Genomic DNA, 17,500 nt, shown 5'->3' with positions numbered 1-17,500 from the left:
TGAAAGACGAATTGGCGCTGCGGAACAGACTGCGGAGAAAGAAACAGAATCAAACAGAGGCAGCCAGACAGAATCAAAACGCAAAGAACATGTTCAGCAGTTTTTCTCATCAGAGACACAAAACCCAGAGGAAAAATAATAAAAAGTTATGAGAAAAAAAAAAAAAAAAAAAAAACTGCAGCATTTAAGATAACATAGAAATAACTACCAGTAATGATTTTTAATCAGAGACATCTGTCCAGGTGCTTCATGACAACAAAGGCAAAGCATGTCTGCCCTCATGAAGCGCCAACTGTCTTTATCCCTTGCGCTTAAAATCCTCTCTTGCACATTTCATCCAGGTGAATTGACTGGTTAAGAATAAGATACGATCCCACAAACACCATTTCCAAGTAAACTTACTGGTTAAGAATAACGTAGCATCTCCTACATATTAACTCCCAGTAAATTTACTAGTTAAAAATAACATACCATACCCTGCATATTACTTCAAGTAAATTTACTGGCCGAGAATAACGTACCACTTCAGCTGGGACAGTGATGGGGCAAGCTATCATGCCGCTATGTATTTGAGAAGAAAAATGAGGGTAATCACATCGACATGGCATAACAAAGGAACACACACACACACACACACACACACACACACACACACACACTCACACACACAACAACAACAACAACAACAACAACACAAACAACAACAAACCCTGTACAGAGCAGGCAGATCATTATGAAAGAAGTAGGATAGGGCTCCTTGGAAAATTCAACAAATAAAGAGAGGAAGCAACAAAAATATTAAGAAGTTCCAGTTCATAAATAGCATAGCAAATGAAATGGTAAAGCTTGGTTTTAATCAGACTAACTTCAATAAAATCAACTAAACATAATTATTTCAGAACAAGTTGAAAAGAAAAGAATAAAGAGACATTTTATCTTGGGAACACCAGAATACTGTTGGGAGTCAAGGAGCTAAACAATATTTTCAAAGAGCTATCAGAGAAATGATGACGACAACAGCAACAAAAATGTAAATGCTCTCTTCATACTTTTCTAACAAATGGGAAACTTGGCGTTTACTATCTTTCAGCACTTGCAGTGGCGGACTGTGTAAGTTATTTTCAAAATAGATAAATGAACAAGTGTTAAATAAATAGATTTCTTTAATGTAAAAGCGTAATACACATAGACAAACACACAGACACACACAGTGAGTCAATACCTAAAATCAAACTTCACAAACAGAGCAATTACAGCTCCTGTCTCACAAACATGTACGTGACTCACTGCAGTTTGTTGCCGAGACATTTCGGACACTTGCATCATTAGCTTCTTATCTCAAATAGTCCATGAAGTATTGAAGCTTTCTTTTCAGCTCTGTTGTCAGTAATTTCTTCAGCAGCTAAAGTGGTTCTTAATTGGACAGTGTAACAAGCCACAGACAGCAATGACTCTTTTCCAGACAATCCACTCATTAACGTTCAGTACAAATCACCTGAACCCCAGCAGAGAAAGATATCTATTCAAAGTTCAAAGTATATCACCAACTTTGAACTTTGAATAGATATCTTTCTCTGCTGGAGTTTAGGCGATTTGTACTGAAACATGAGAGTACTGAGCATCAGGAATTCAAAGCAGAGGGAAGAACCACTGTATGTTAGATTTTTCGTTGGACATTTCTACCCACTGGGAGATTCAGAAGCGACAGTGACAGTTTTGACATTGTTAGCAAGTGATGTTGTGATGACTATTTCAAAACCCCATCAAGATTATTTCAATGACCCTATGAAGAGACTATATTACACTCACCATTAAAATCTATCTTTACATCCAATCAAAGCTATTTTTTCGACCCATCAATACTTTTTTACACGCACAATATCAAGGCTAAGTTCACACCCCATTAAGGCCAGTTTAACACTCTGTAATGTTTGTGTCTGTTAACGACTGGCTCAATCGTTGTTGAATAGTGTTGTGTACAAAACACAAGCAGTAACTCTTATATCGTTTCAGTGGAAGATCTTAATGGTTAAGTTTCTTCGAAGACTGTCTTTCGAAAATAACTGAGTCTCCGACAGTCACAACACTACATCCATTCCTTCCTTGAATGAAAAGTTAAACTACACTTACGATCAATAAACGAATAGATTTTAATATTCCAAATGATAATAGTAATGTTTGTGTCTGTTAACGACTGGCTCAATCGTTGTTGAATAGTGTCGTGTGCAAAAAACAGCCAGTAACTCTTATATCGTTTCAGCGAAAGATCTTAATGGTTAAGTCTCTTCAAAGACTGTCTTTTGTAAATAACTGAGTCTCCGACAGTCACAAGACTACACACTCTATCAAGACCATATTACACCTCATCATCAAGTCTAAAACAAAAAGCAAATGAGTATTTTCCAAACATTGGGGAAAAAAAAAATACATGTGCACAAACTAAAGCTCCTTGGTTTCAAAACTGACAAAAAAACAGCATTTTTACTTTAAAATAAAAATGAACAAAAAAGAAAAGAGAGTCGTAAACATCTTAGAAAAACTCTTATTTGGTTAACATTCTTAATAGAGACTGCCATAAAGAATCAGGACAGCACCAAAAGGTACTTTTGTACCAGATTTCCTTTAGCCTGATCAGCTTAATATGCTCAATTGCATGCACTAGTTGGGTCACGGTTAAGTATGTGTAATTAAATAAAATATATAGCAAATGGGGAACAAATAACATAATACAGGGTTAAAAAATTTTAAAAGTTCTGAAACTTTACAAATTTCTTCTTGAGGGCATGATTAAATGATGCAGAAGAGGGAAGGGTGGGAGAGAGTTCTGAAAAAAAAAAAAAAGATTTCTTCCCTGTAACTGACCATGTTTTCTTTAATAAAAGACTTTTTCTTTACAAAAGTAGATACTTGCTTCCAGCAATAAATGAGCATTTACTGAAAACAAAATTGAAAATTTACTTTTAAAAATTTTACTGACAATACAGAAAATGTACTGAAAACAAAAAAAAACTTTGGTTCCTCTTTTTGGTGTTCAGCCTTACAAGTTTAATAGGGTCCTGCAAAATGGACGTGTGTTTTGGGGTTTTTTTTTTCACAAGGGAATCAAGAAACAAGCAATCAAGCAAAGCAAAGCAAGCGAGTGAGTGATTAAGTAAATGAGCGTGAGGTCTTCTCTACGGATGGTATAGCAAGAGAACCCATCAGCAAGAGAACAAGCAAGCAAATGATCAGGTGACTTGACCCTTTCACTGCCAAGCCTATTTCAAGCAAACGATCAGGTGACTTGACCCTTTCACTGCCAAGCCTATTTCATGCAAACGATCAGGTGACTTGACCCTTTCACTGCCAAGCCTATTTCATGCAAACGATCAGGTGACTTGACCCTTTCACTGCCAAGCCTGTTTCATGCAAACGACCAGGTGACTTAACCCTTTCACTACCAAGCCTATTTCATGCAAACGATCAGGTGACTTGACCCTTTCACTGCCAAGCCTATTTCATGCTCAGTGACAACTATTTGCCAAGGGATGTCGTAGTCACGGAGGGTAATATTTTTTTTTTTTTTTTTTTAATTCTAGCTTGCAAACTACTGAAAGAAAGTATAGATGACCTACACTTTTCTGAAAGGAAAATGAACACACTATCCAGTTATGACAATTTTACATTAATTTAATGATTTTAAAATTGGAAAATTCCTACAATGATGCAGGCAGAAATTCCCTTACTGGGGCACTTTTCTTCTTTTTTTCTTTTTTTTTTTTGGCACACCCGAAGGGTACGGAAATTTATGTCCTTGGGCACTGAAGGGGTTATGTCAGTGATGCGATATACATACAGCCCACGAAAAAAATTAATGAATGACAGCGTAGTTGCAAGATTTGAAATAATGCAGAATGCTGAAGCATACCAACTGTATTCTGCACTAGGCGGTTTCGTCTACTGCAGCGAGACAAGATAAACTGCTGTGGGATGTCCATGTATATGTGTGTGTTATATGTGTGCATGTATGGGTGTGTGCCTATTATATGAATGTGTGTAAATCATTGAATTTGTTAGCAAATATGCACACATCTACACACTTGTTCATGCAAGTGTATTCATGTGGGCACATAAATACTTTTGTCACTATGGGAGTCTCCTTCTACAGGGACAAAAACACTTGAATGTGCTTCACACCCATCAGATAAGAGCAATATCGACAATGAAATTTACAAGAAATAATCTGCAACACAAACATAAACATATGCAATTCATGAACAACCCTTACCCTTTCAGCAAGAAGGAGAACTTTGACATATAAACTTTACGTCCTTTTAGATATCATATTATGTCAACCAACCTTACCTTGTATCAGGCACCCTGTATTCTTTTTCTTTTCTTTTCTTTTTTTTTTTTTGTTTTAAATAGTTTCTCCCACCTCCCCCTTTCCTGCTGACTGCCTGCAATCTGCTGCCATTAACAATGGTGTCATCTTTACAGAGTTTTAAGTGGTACAGTGATGGTGAAGGTATACCACTTATCCCCCCATTGCTCCCCACTTTCCACCTCCTCCAAACTGCTCCATGAACTGGCAAAAAAAAAAAAAAAAAAAAAAAACAAAAAATCATGATGAGGAGAATGTCGCAAATGAATGTGTCTCTCTCAAGCAATTGGCAGGCATTTTCGCACGCACTGCAAAACTGACACAGCCTCACACATTTTGGTTTTTTACATCTGATTCTAAATGGAAGACAAAGCAGCCCTAAAATTTAACAAACAATTAAAAAAAAAATTTTAATTATAAAAAAAAAACACACAAAAACCTGAGTTGAATGATGCACAGTGCGAACGTTTTGACAGCCATTTACCAAGCCCTTCTTCAGCAATACACAAAACGAGTGAAGAGCCTTTGATACCAAAGATCATTTGGCATCACCTGTTTAATAACATTATCAGCAACAGCACAAAAACAGATGGCACAACAGTCGCGAAAGTCAAGACAGAAAGCTCATTCAGTGACAGTTTACAGAAAGTCCTCCAAAGGATGTATGTTCCTCTACCACCCATTATTTTCCATCACTCAGGAACAAAATTCTCCCACCAGTCTTATTTGCTCTGGTCAAAATGACTATTTCAGAATTTATCAAATTCTAATAGCTACGGTCAATCAACATTACATTTAATCAGTTAAAGACAAACTTTTCTTTGGCACTTGATATCGACTTGTGGTGGGAGATGAGTGAGACTTTCAGGGGAAAACTTTGGTTCTAAGGAAAATGCCCAAGTCTATTGAATAAGCCTTCAGCTCCAGGACGTTCACATGCTGGCTAAACATCAGCAGGTCCCATGAAACGTGTCAGCCAATGCAAAAAATAAATTCATGAGGAAGCCAGACAGACGGTCACTTGAAAATGAAAAGCATCAATGCTCCAAGATAATGCCTCAGAATCTCCAGACATAAATATAACAAGAGTATTGTTTGGTGCGGTTTTTTTTTTATGCCCTCTCAAGTAATGGTGGTGTAAGTTGTTCATTACTTACAGTCGTTTTTTGATTTGATTTTGGTGTAAAGTTTCACTCTGAGATAAAATGCAGTCAAAGAAAAACAACCCAATTTTTTTTAGCAACAACAACAACAAGACGACAGACAGTCCATGCTCTGAGTTTAAAATAATAAAAATGCACACAATTATTCAAAATTCCATTGTGTATCTGCAACAATCCGTAGATTCGTTCCACTGACAAAGATTTCAGCAGTCTCAGGGAGTATTATTACTCTATATTGCCCCATTATTTCACAATTTTCACCACCCTCCTTAACATCTAAAAAAAAAAAAATCATAAATAAAATAAATTAAATAAAATAAAATAACCGACAATTTATTTCTTCATACTGCATGCTTGGAGTGGGGGGACGGGTGGGGAGGGGACAGGGTGAAATCAACTTTTTCTTGTCACATGCTTTCTTGGTGTCTTGAAGCCCTCTAATCTTCACAAATTCAACCTCTGTGAAATCATGGGGTTTTTTCTTAATGTCACGCTTTTTTGTGTCTTGAATCCATCTTTGTGAAATCACTTTTTCATGCTGCAAACTTTCTTGGCTTCTTGAAGAGCTCTGGTCTTCACAGAATTAATCTGTGTGAAATCACTTTTTCATGTCGCGTGCTTTCTTGGTGTCTTGAAGCGCTCTGGTCTTCACAAAATCGATCTCTCGATACTCGGTGGGTGTGCCGTGGAAGGCGGCGGCCTGGGGTCGGGCGGGGTCAGGGGGCGTGTCCAGTGCCAGGTCCAGGTACTTCAGCTCTGGCTCCATGTCGATGTCTGGTGCGGCCGGCACCGTGGACATCCGCACCACGCTGAGGTCATGGTGCGTCTGTACAACACACAATGCAAAACAACAGTTACCTTCATGCGTCTGTACAACACAGTGGAAAACAAACAGTTATCTTGATGCGTCGGTAGGTTAACATGCAAAAATCATATCATCATAAGGGGGATATATTCAAAGGTCTTATTCATACCTACCATCCATCCTGCAAACTTTGGTTTCTATGCCACTTGTAGTAGATGAGAAAATGCCAACGTTAAAGTTGACCACACACACACACACACTTTCACTTCACAGACTCGCGCTGTGAGTGTGCTTGACCTGTGACACAGGAAATGATCAATAAGCACCCAAAGGCAGCTGTCAATCATCTCTACCCAGGTACGCAGTCTGCTGGGCAAAGCACTGAGAGCTTGGTCTCTGACCGAGAATACGCATTATATAAGAGTGGAGTGTTGGCCTACAGGTAACGCGTCCGCCTAGGAAGCGAGAGAATCTGAGCATGCTGGTTCGAATCACGGTTCAACCGCCAATATTTTCTCCCCCTCTTGGTGGTCTGGACGCTAGTCATTCGGATGAGATGATAAACCGAGGTCCCATGTGCAGCATGCACTCAGCGCACATAAAAGAACCCACAGCAACAAAAGGGTTGTTCCTGGCAAAATTCTGTAGAAAATTTCATTTCAATAGGAAAAACAAATAAAAAAACTACACACAGGAAAACATTTTTTTTTAAATGGGTGGCGCTGTAGTGCAGCGACGCACTCTCCCTGGTGAGAGCAGCCCGAATTTCACACAGAGAAATCTGTTGTGATAAAAAGAAATACAAATACAAATACAATACAAATACAAATAAGTATCCATATCCATATCCAAGTACCCATAACCACACTCACATTATTCCCATCCATAGACAGATCGTCGTCATCCTCAGAACTGGAGGCAAACTCGGTACGAGCAGGCAGAGGCAGCTGCCGTGGCTCCAGAGGAGGAGGTCTGCACAACACAGCAGGAGTTTGACAAGCACAATACACAATACACAATACACTTCTTCTTCTTCTTCTTCTGCATTTGTGGGCTGCAACTCCCACGTTCACTCGCATGTACACGAGTGGGTTTTTTTACGTGCATGACCGTTTTTACCCCGCCATGTAGGCAGCCATACTCCGCTTTCGGGGGTGTGCATGCTCGGTATGTTCTTGTTTCCATAACCCACCAAACGCTGACATGGATTACAGGATCTTTAACATGCGTATTTGATCTTCTGCATGCGTTTACACACGAAGGGGGTTCAGGCACTAGCAGGTCTGCACATATGTTGACCTGGAAGATCGGAAAAATCTCCACCCTTTACCCACCAGGTGCCGTCACCATGATTTGAACCCGGGACCCTCAGACTGAAAGTCCAACGCTTTAACCACTCGGCTATTGCGCCCGTCACACAATACGCAAACTTTATTGTCTACACTTTGGTACAGAGATTTTCTTTTTGGCAGCAGCACATGTCCAACATAAGAAGAAAACAACAAACAAATAAAATGAATAGAAAATAAAAAAGATAAATTAAATGGCACCAAATGGAAATAGCTATACACAAATATACAGATTACTGAAATTTATGTGCCTCTCCATTTCAGTCAGCCAAGCAGCAATGTAACTGCTTTTCAGCTGAGTGCCCATTTTTTTAAATACCTTTTTCTTTTCTTTTTTAAAGACACAGGAGGAGGTCTGCACAACACAACATCAGGTGTTTGACGAGCAATGTAGTTAGTTTTTAGCCGAGTGTCAAACTTCAAACTTTTACAAACCTGGGTCATTTTTTTTTTTAAATAAATTTTTAAAAGGATTTTTTTTTTTTAAACTTTTCAAATCTACATGAACTCTGCTCAGACCCTGAGTCACGTCAGCATACATACATTAATGTTTACCTGTGTGGGTTCAGTGTAAACACATGTGCGAATGGCTCGAATGGCTTTGTTTCAATACCACCACCTGAAAATCGTGCTACTCACCATCCCAACTCACGCTCAGTACACCATGTGCAGTTTCAGTTTCTCAAGGTGTCACAGCATTCGGACAAATCCATATACTCTACACCACATCTGCTAGGCAGATGCCTGACAGCAGCAAAACCTAACACGCTTGTCACGCTTGAGCGCATGCATATATACATACTTGTATACCTATCAGAGTGGATTTTGCTAGGGGACAACACTTTGGTTGCCGTAGGTTCTTTTCCTGTAAGCCAAGTGCATGCTGCACACAGGTTTTCTAGTTTACTGTCTCACCTGAATGACTAGACACTTAGATTGATTTTCCAGTCAACCTTCAGAGTGAGGGTAAGAGCGGGAATTTAAACCAAGCCCTCATGAACAAAGTAGTGGCAGATAAGCGTCTTAACCATTCTGCCACCTTCCTCCTTATTACCTCCGAACTACCAAGCGGCTTACAAGAAGAGAGCAGGTGGGTGAACATAGCCTGCTGAAAAATTTACTTATCAGAACAATTCTGATACCCGCTTAATACTGGAACAAACTGTGACCAACTGTGAAAAAGTAAACTGAAACCAGGACAGCTGGCATCACTAAATAGCAAATTAGCGACAAACTGAAACCAGGATAGCTGGCATCACTAAATAGCAAATTAGCGACAAACTGAAACCAGGACAGCTGGCATCACTAAATAGCAAATTAGCGACAAACTGAAACCAGGACAGCTGGCATCACTAAATAGCAAATTAGCGACAAACTGAAACCAGGACAGCTGGCATCACTAAATAGCAAATTAGCGACAAAATCGGCCACAGGGCACAGCAGGATGCACATACCACTTTTAAAACTCCCTAGATCAACACAGACACAGACCCTGATCAGTGCCAAGAAATACTAATGTGTCCATAATGTTTCGTGTTATTATCATCTGCCCACAACACTGCTGACACAAAGAAAGAAAGAACAGTGAACACATTATTGTTACCTCCCATATATCAGAACGTGTGTGTGCGTGCGTGCGTGCGTGCGTTCTTGTGTACTTTGTGTCTCACTGACATGTCATTGTAAACCGTTTAGTATGAAAGCACTACATAAATGTACAATTGGTATCATTTTTAGTGTCATTAAGCAACACAATATTACAGCCACTTTTTTTTCTTCCTTCCCTGTTTGTCTGTGTCCAAGTCTCTCTCTCTCTCTCTTTTCTTTTCTTTTGTTTTTCTCTTTTTTTATGCTTTAACATTTTGTGTGTATTCGAACGTGTGTGCATGTGTGCATGCGTGTGTGAGAGTGTTTTGATTTTGTGTTTTAGTTTCATGATGAATTATCTCCAAAAACAAAGGGTGGTTTTTCATACATCTGTTCATGTAAAAAAAAAATTTTTTAAACCTATAAAAAAAAAAACCAACACTACCATTAGCTTTGAACCTTCTTTAAATGCTTCCATGTTTTGAGTTTCTGTTTCGGTTTAACGACAAATGATCTCCAAAAATGGAAGGAAAATTTTCCATATTTCTGTCCATGTAAGAGAATCTTTTTTTTCTTCTTTTTTTTAACACACAAAACTATTATCTTAGATTTCAACTCCCATTGTTTCAAATTCAACAAAGGACAGCAGGTTATCAGCGGACAGTCAATCCTGTTGCCAGCCCTGTGTCAAGAGTGTTTTGACACAAACCCTATCAGCAACACACACGCACATGTATCCAAAACAATCATCGACATAAACCCACACTAATGAAAATCCAGACACTAGACAAAAACTTGTGCCATGAAGATTGCTCCACAGTGCAAGGCTGCAGGTCAGACCGGTGGGGAAAACCAGGGGTCATGCGACCGCCGCACCCTTCCACCCACCCACCCACTTCAACAGCTTACAGCTAAACCAGGGGCCAAAACAACATGAAGATCATAGACCTTTTAATAAACACATGCACTGTGCGACAGGATAAAACTAAAAGGGCAAGCCTGGCCAGCCTATGCACTGAAATCAAAGGCACGTGCCATTTATCAGAAACAAACATGTGTCAATGGCATGGGAGTGCCATCATTCTGAAGCTCTAATGGGCAGTCAGAACTCATCACAGCACTGTACAGTCATTACTTAAATACCACTGACCAAACACGCAAAGAAAAAAGTTAAATGATTTTTTTTTTCAAAACAAAGAACAAATTCTTATGTACTATTTGACTGAATATAGAATTTATAGTCCTTAAGACTTCCAGGCAAAAAGCTACAAAGTTTATAAACTAGACACTGATATAAAATGATAATTCTATCTTAACAAAACAGATGCATTTGTATGATAGTTGGACAATGCACATTGGCTCAAAGACACTGTACATGTATACTATATCAGAGTATATCACATGGAAAATACAAAGAGCAGTTATAATCTTCTTCTCCTTCTACTTCTTTTCCTTATTCTTATTATTACAGAAGCTGTTGCAGTCAAAGTCATAATTGTAGTCATAGTAATATCATGGTCATCATTTAAGTGTCATAATCATCATCATCATCATCATCATTTCCACCATTATCACTATTATTATACATCATTACAACTATTACAATAGTAACTGATAAACAGACACTAAAGTCAAAAACACTGACTTAATCAAAAATGCAACATCAAGCCTAAAGAGAACAAAAAACAGACAAAGAGACATGATCATTGCACAGTACTCAGGAGTTGTCAATCACTTACAAACTTTGCCAAGGTTTCCGAAACCAACAGATCAACCACCCACTGTTTCTCTTTGTTTTCTTGTGCCGGATATGTATGTGTGTCAAGTGGTGTCACCTTGGACTTTCCCACGATTTATTCGCTGCTGTAATCTGTTGATTTGAATCAGATAAGGATCCTGATCTTTGCCGAGACTAGTCCCAGTGAGTCATGGTAGACCATAAAGTGTGCAGTTACTGGACTGTATTGTATTGTATTGTACTGCATTGCATTGCATTGCATTGTATTGCGTGCACGCACACACACATCCACAACACAACATAATACAACACAACACAACAGCACACTGTTACACACACATACACACACACACACTGCCTAAAACACACACACACACACACACACACACACACACACACCAAACGCAACACAACACACACACACACACACACACACACACACACAAACACGCGCGCGCGCACACACACACACACACACACACACACAACACTGCCTTACAGTACACACACCTGGCTGGCAGGGCTGGGGACATGGACCCCTGACTGTTACGGATGTAGCTCTTGGTGCGCAGACAGCTCCTGAGGTTCTGGGCATCAGAGTCGGGGACCACTGCAAAAGAGATTCAGTGACTTCCTCAATAAAATAATGAATCATCCAAATACAACCACAGCAACATTCGGCTGCAAATGGGACGCAGCAACTCAGTATCATTATTCATATATTCATGGTTGCTTATAGTTCCACCAACCACACCGGGCCATATCAGGACTATGACTATCAATATTGATTCTGAACAATCTGAAACACACACAAAAATCGGAAAAGAAAACTAGACAAATGTACAGTCACATTCATGCACGTCATCCTTGCAGGTCTTGCATCTGACGTTGACCATTCCATCAATTTTTTGCGTCAGAGGATTACAAAAAAAAAAAAAAAAAAAAGTAACCAAAGCAAAAACATTATCACATGCAACAAATGAAACAGTATACAACAACAAGGATACAAACCCCCAAAAATTGCCAGCAGGCAACTCCCACATCAAGTCAAAAAAAAGATAAAAAATAGTCAAGGCATGTTAGAAAAAATACAAGTAAATGGACCAACAAAGCGGAAAATGCAAAAGGAAGAGACAACAGAGAAAAAGAATAAAATAAAATAAAAAAGAGGGAAAAGCCAGAAACAGTGATAGAAAATAAGGACATTTCTTGCGCATAATGTCCAGAAAGTGTGAATACTATTTGTAGCTGAAAGAGCCCCCCCCTCCCCCCCCCAAACCCCCAACTCCCTTCCCCACGCCCTTTTTGAGGACACAGCAAATTCCTCAAAAATCTTCCAGCCATAATCACATCCTCATCAAGCATAAAAACAGTTTCATACACCAACACACATCCATGTCTTGCTTCAGCTTTGTAAGCTTTTAAACTTCCGTTCAGTCACAAAAAAATAATTATCTCCTGCGCAATCTATACTCTATGGTGCCCTTCTCACCAGTCCTTTCGATGTCTTGTGAAAATATGAAAAGAAAGCATTGTGAAACAAATCAAGAAATTCACTCACATGCAAAGAAAAGATATATTTGTATACATGTGAAAATACAGGCATCTTCCATTTCAAAACGTTTCTTGATTTGCTTCAACATACTTTTTATCCACCTGTGTATGCCGCTGACAGCAAGCGCTGTGTCACAGCATGAAACAGGCAGTTGGAATTGCATACCTTTGTCTTCATTAGAAGCAGAAGCAACTCAACTTGTACACTGGTTGCTATTTCATGCTTCTGGATCTCTTTTCTAACACCAATACATTCTGATAAGAACTCAGGACGAAAACTGACTTCACCTTCTTTTTCTTCTATAATACTAGGTTGGGGAAGGAAATCAAACAGAAAAATAAAAATATAGTACAGGGATGAAATCAAATCAATTGTGGTTTCAAAAACATGCCTTTCAATAGAGTCTGAAAAAATGATCTCCTATATCACACTAAAGAACTTCAAAGCATCTGCACTTTCCTGACCTCTTGGTGGAGGCATCATGGCGAAGCGTGCCGGAGGTCGGGGGGCAAGGGGCGGAGCCTGATCCTGACCCTCTCCAGCTCCGACCATGTCTGCGTAAACCAAATCCGACGTGGGCGGTGGTGGTTTACCCTGAGGGTTCAGTGCAGGGCCGTCCATATCAGCATAGACCAGGTCGTCAGGCTCTGTCGTCTCACTGCTTCGGTAGGTGTTGGGGAGTGGGGGCACTGACGGAGAGTTGCCCATCCCTGGCACAGTGTTCAGATAGGCGTGACCTCCGGCAGGACCACAACTTCGGGGGGCAGGCGCTGGGGGCGCCATATCCAGCACAGAGTGGTCACGCGGCGGCGACACGAACGGAGACGACCTTGGGACATCGTAACCAATTGAGACACCGCAAGGTTTGGGAGGAGCCGCGGGCACCGCACTGAGGCTGGTGTTTTCGTAGCTTTTGCCGGTTGTGGGAAGGTTCTGGTAGGGAGACTGGGCCATAAGATTGTGGGGTTTTGGGGGCCGTAAAGGTGGAGTGGATGGAGAACAGTTCAACCCCATCCCTTCCTGACTAGAAGTGGAGACGTGTCTTGGAGGAGGGACATCGTAATTCTCTGTGCCAGGTCGGCCTGTGGATGCTATAGAGCTGGGACGGTCACTTTGACTAGAGCAAGCAGAACGGGGACTTCGACGAGGCTTGGGCAATGGGACCGCTGCATTCAAGTCTACAACATCCGATGATTCTGAATTTCTCTTGATCATCGCAAGAGACATCTGTCCGTTAGCAGTGGGTGGGACTTTGTAAAATGCATCGTCATCCAGACTGACATCTGAACCGCGGAACTCTCTCGACCTTGGCCGATCATACACTTCTTGGCCACCTGACTTAGAAGTGTCTGAAGTGTCCTGTGCTGTCGCTGTCGGGGGATGGTCATAGACCTCAAACACACTGTCATGGAGACTGCTCCTGGGACTATCGTTCTCAATGGCCGTCGCTAACTGTGGACCTCTTTTGGCAGGAGGGGGTGGAGGGGCCTGATACTCCGGCACACTGTCAATGCTGTCTGTGCGTCCGTAACGGTCACTGCGCTTGCCTGTCGTGCATTCGTTGAGAAAGACGTAGGACTGTGGGGACGTGGAAGGGGCAGGGTGGGAGTTAGTGGAAGATGTGGAAGAAGTGATGTTGGAAGGGCGAGGGGCGGCTGCCTGCACAGGTTGGGAGGTGACGGAGGGGGTGACACTTGGGGTCACACTGGACGTCGACCTCACACTGCTGTTGGGGGCAGCGCCTGTTGACCCGGCCCCTGCCGAGCTTGCTGAGAGCCCTGGAAGGCTGTGTCGGCTGTCAGGGATGTCTGTGGCTAACAGAAAAGCAATGGTCTTAGCAAACATTTGTGGTAAAAGAAAATCAGGATTCTTACTAATCTTAGTAAAATGCTCAAGGCTAGCAGGAAAGCAATGTTCCCAGGAAACATTCGTGGCTGACAGAAAAGAAATTGTTTTAGCACAAATTCATGGCTAACATGGCTAGCAGAGAAGTGATGTTCTTAGTAAACATTAGTGGTTCTTAGTAAACACTTGTGGCTGACAGAAATGGTCTTTGTAAGTAGTTGTGGCCAGAAGGAAAGAAGTGGTCTTTGTAAACGTTAGTGGCTAAAAGAAAATAAAAGGTGTTAGAAAACATTCACGGCTAACAGAAAAGCAACATTATTTGTAAACGTTTGTGGACAACAGAAAAGCAATGTTCTTAGTAAACATTTGTAACAGAAATGCAACCTTCTTTGCAAACATTCATGGATAACAGAAAAGCAACATTCTTAGTAAACATTTGTGGCTTACAGAAAACATATGTTCTTAGTAAACATTTGTGTCTAACAGGAAAGCAATGTTCTTTAAAAAAAAAAAAAAAAAAAAATTTTAATTAAAAAAAAAAAAAATTCCACTAACTCATTTTTTTCTACCCAAACAAAATCACTTGCTTGTTGTCTCAAGTCTGTGTTGCATTCATTTTGCATTGATACATGAAACACGTTAATGAAAAAAAAAATCAAATGAACAAAACAACCAAAAAAAAAGATAATCGAAGCTTTTTCTCACACTCACCTAAAGATTTTTCTTTTATCCACAATTCTTTTTCATTGACATATTTGACATATCACACAGTTTACACCCCCCCCCCCTCCCCCCGCAAAAGAAAAAGAAACAAGATAATTAAGACAGTCACACATTATAACCAACAACATTAACATTGATCCTCCAGGCAAATAACAAAAACAAAAAACAAAACAAAGCAAAAAAGCTAACAAACAGGACATGTATGGTAACTCACGAGAGTCCTCCTGTTTCAAGCTGCAAACACGACACAAGCACTGCACCCATGTCCCCATCTCTTCCTCCGAGCTGGTTGCTAGGTGGTATGTCCTCACCTGCACAACATTTTTAATAATTGTACAAATACAGTACTTATACTTGTATTTGATATTTCTTTTTATCACAACAGATTTCTCTGTGTGAAATTCAGGCTGCTCCCCCTAGGGAGAGTGGTTGTTATACTACAGCGCCACCCTTTTTTTTTTTGTATTTTTTCCTGCGTGCAGTTTTATTTGTTTTTCCTATCGAAGTGGATTTTTCTTCAGAATTTTGCCAGGAACAACTCTTTTGTTGCTGTGGGTTCTTTTACGTGCACTAAGTGCATGCTGCACATGGGACCTCAGTTTATCGTCTGATCCAAATGACTAGCACCCAGACCACCACTCAAGGTCCAGTGGAGGGGGAGAAAATATTGGTGGCTGAGCCGTGATTCGAACCAGCACGCTCAGATTCTCTCGTTTCCTAGGCAGACACGTTACCTCCAGGCCATCACTCCACAGTATTGCATCTGATGAAATATATATATATATATATATATATATATATATATATATGCAAGTCCAACAATGACAATAAATTGAATGGCAGTTAGCATCACTATCATTAACACTATCTGAGGAACAGAGTCTGCAAAAACATCCATTAACAAAGCATAAAACTGCTTTTCTGGAATGGTTTTAGAACCCTGTTTTCCATCTCTGAACACAGGTATAATACAAAATACAATATATCTCTATTTACTGCTGCTGCTGTTGTCAATGCTACAGTCATTACTCTTTCAAGTGATTTATGCTGAGTTCCTGTATTTTAACAACTGGAACACAGTATTATGTTAGGCAAAAAAAACGAACTCATCTTCAAAATGTGTTTTCTGGCTGCATCTTCCACATTCTCTTGTTTACCAACAATGTACAGGCTTTCACATGCATGGTATTCTACATAAACGCACTCAAGATGACCAGTTCCCCCCCCCCCCCCCCCCCCCCCCCCCCAACGCTGTCATCGTCACCTCTTTTGTCATTTGAATGGAGAGAGTTAATTATTTTCATCCAGCCATTTAGGAAGCCCACATGCTACATGAATTCATCAATATATCAAATCACTGACATGGATTATGGGATCTCCAATAACATATTCATTTGATCTTCTTCAATGGCAGAATTTTATAATGTGGATGTGGAGTGATAGCCTAGAGGTAACGCGTCCGCCTAGGAAGCGAGAGAATCTGAGCGCGCTGGTTCGAATCATGGCTCAGCTGCCGATATTTTCTCCCCCTCCACAAGACCTTGAGTGGTGGTCTGGGCACTAGTCATTCGGATGAAATGATAAACCGAGGTCCCGTGTGCAGCATGCACTTAGCGCACGTAAAAGAACCCACGGCAACAAAAGGGTTGTTCCTGGCACAAAATTCTGAAGAAAATTCCACTTCAATAGGAAAAACAAATAAAACTACACGCAGGAAAAAATACAACAACAACAAAAATGGGTGGTGCTGTAGTATAGCAACACACTCTCCCTGGGGAGAGCAGCCTGAATTTCACACGGAAAAATCTGCTGTGATAAAAAGAAATACAAATACAAATATATATACATGAAAGCAATTCAGCATCGGCAGATGGCTAGGTATGCTGACTTTGAAGATACAATAATAACTATTATCTCCACTTTGAACACATCAGGCACTGCTGGGATATAAGTCCAGAGGGATGGGATTCCCATGCTCTATCCATTCCCTTCCACTGTGATATTGGTCTGGCAGTGCCTGTGACCGGCGTAAAAGTCTATAACTTTCAAGAAATTATTTTCCGGAAACTATTCTCTGGCTTCGAAAATTTTTAATCTGTCACCATTTTCATTCAGTCTGTGCAACACACTTAGAAAAAAAAGTGTACAATAACATATTACAGATGACAAGCTCTCAATCTCAGTTTTTTTTTACCCATGCCTCACCAATTTAAATGGTCAGCAAGGCCAAGACATGTTCCCAAATCAAAGCCAGCATTCACTCACTCATGCATACAGACACCACACACACACACACACACACACACACACACACACACACACACAATCAGCTTGCCACCTACCTTTCCACGACATACTGTTTTAATTGCCAG

General features: G+C 40.4%; 1 protein-coding gene across 2 annotated transcripts in view; it reads right to left on the bottom strand.

Moving 5' to 3' along the window:
* The window catches only part of LOC143283706 (GRB2-associated-binding protein 1-like), a 27,493-nt gene that overhangs the window by 4,328 nt on the left and 5,665 nt on the right, over positions 1–17,500 (bottom strand). For both annotated transcript variants that reach the window (XM_076589952.1, XM_076589953.1), the window contains exons 2-7: positions 17,471–17,500; positions 15,343–15,439; positions 13,025–14,374; positions 11,516–11,615; positions 7,204–7,303; positions 1–6,352 (exon numbers count right to left, since the gene is read on the bottom strand). The exon at positions 1–6,352 is cut by the window's left edge and continues 4,328 nt beyond it; the exon at positions 17,471–17,500 is cut by the window's right edge and continues 171 nt beyond it. In XM_076589952.1, coding sequence (XP_076446067.1) covers positions 6,125–6,352; positions 7,204–7,303; positions 11,516–11,615; positions 13,025–14,374; positions 15,343–15,439; positions 17,471–17,500 — 1,905 coding nt within the window. In that variant the 3' untranslated portion in view covers positions 1–6,124. The remainder of the gene's footprint in view (positions 6,353–7,203; positions 7,304–11,515; positions 11,616–13,024; positions 14,375–15,342; positions 15,440–17,470) is intronic.

The sequence above is a fragment of the Babylonia areolata genome, chromosome 7 (genome assembly GCF_041734735.1).
Source record: "Babylonia areolata isolate BAREFJ2019XMU chromosome 7, ASM4173473v1, whole genome shotgun sequence".
In the NCBI taxonomy this organism is placed as follows: Eukaryota; Metazoa; Mollusca; class Gastropoda; order Neogastropoda; family Buccinidae; genus Babylonia; species Babylonia areolata.
Note: the sequence above shows the minus strand (reverse complement) of the source record. Positions and strands in the feature narration are given on the sequence as shown.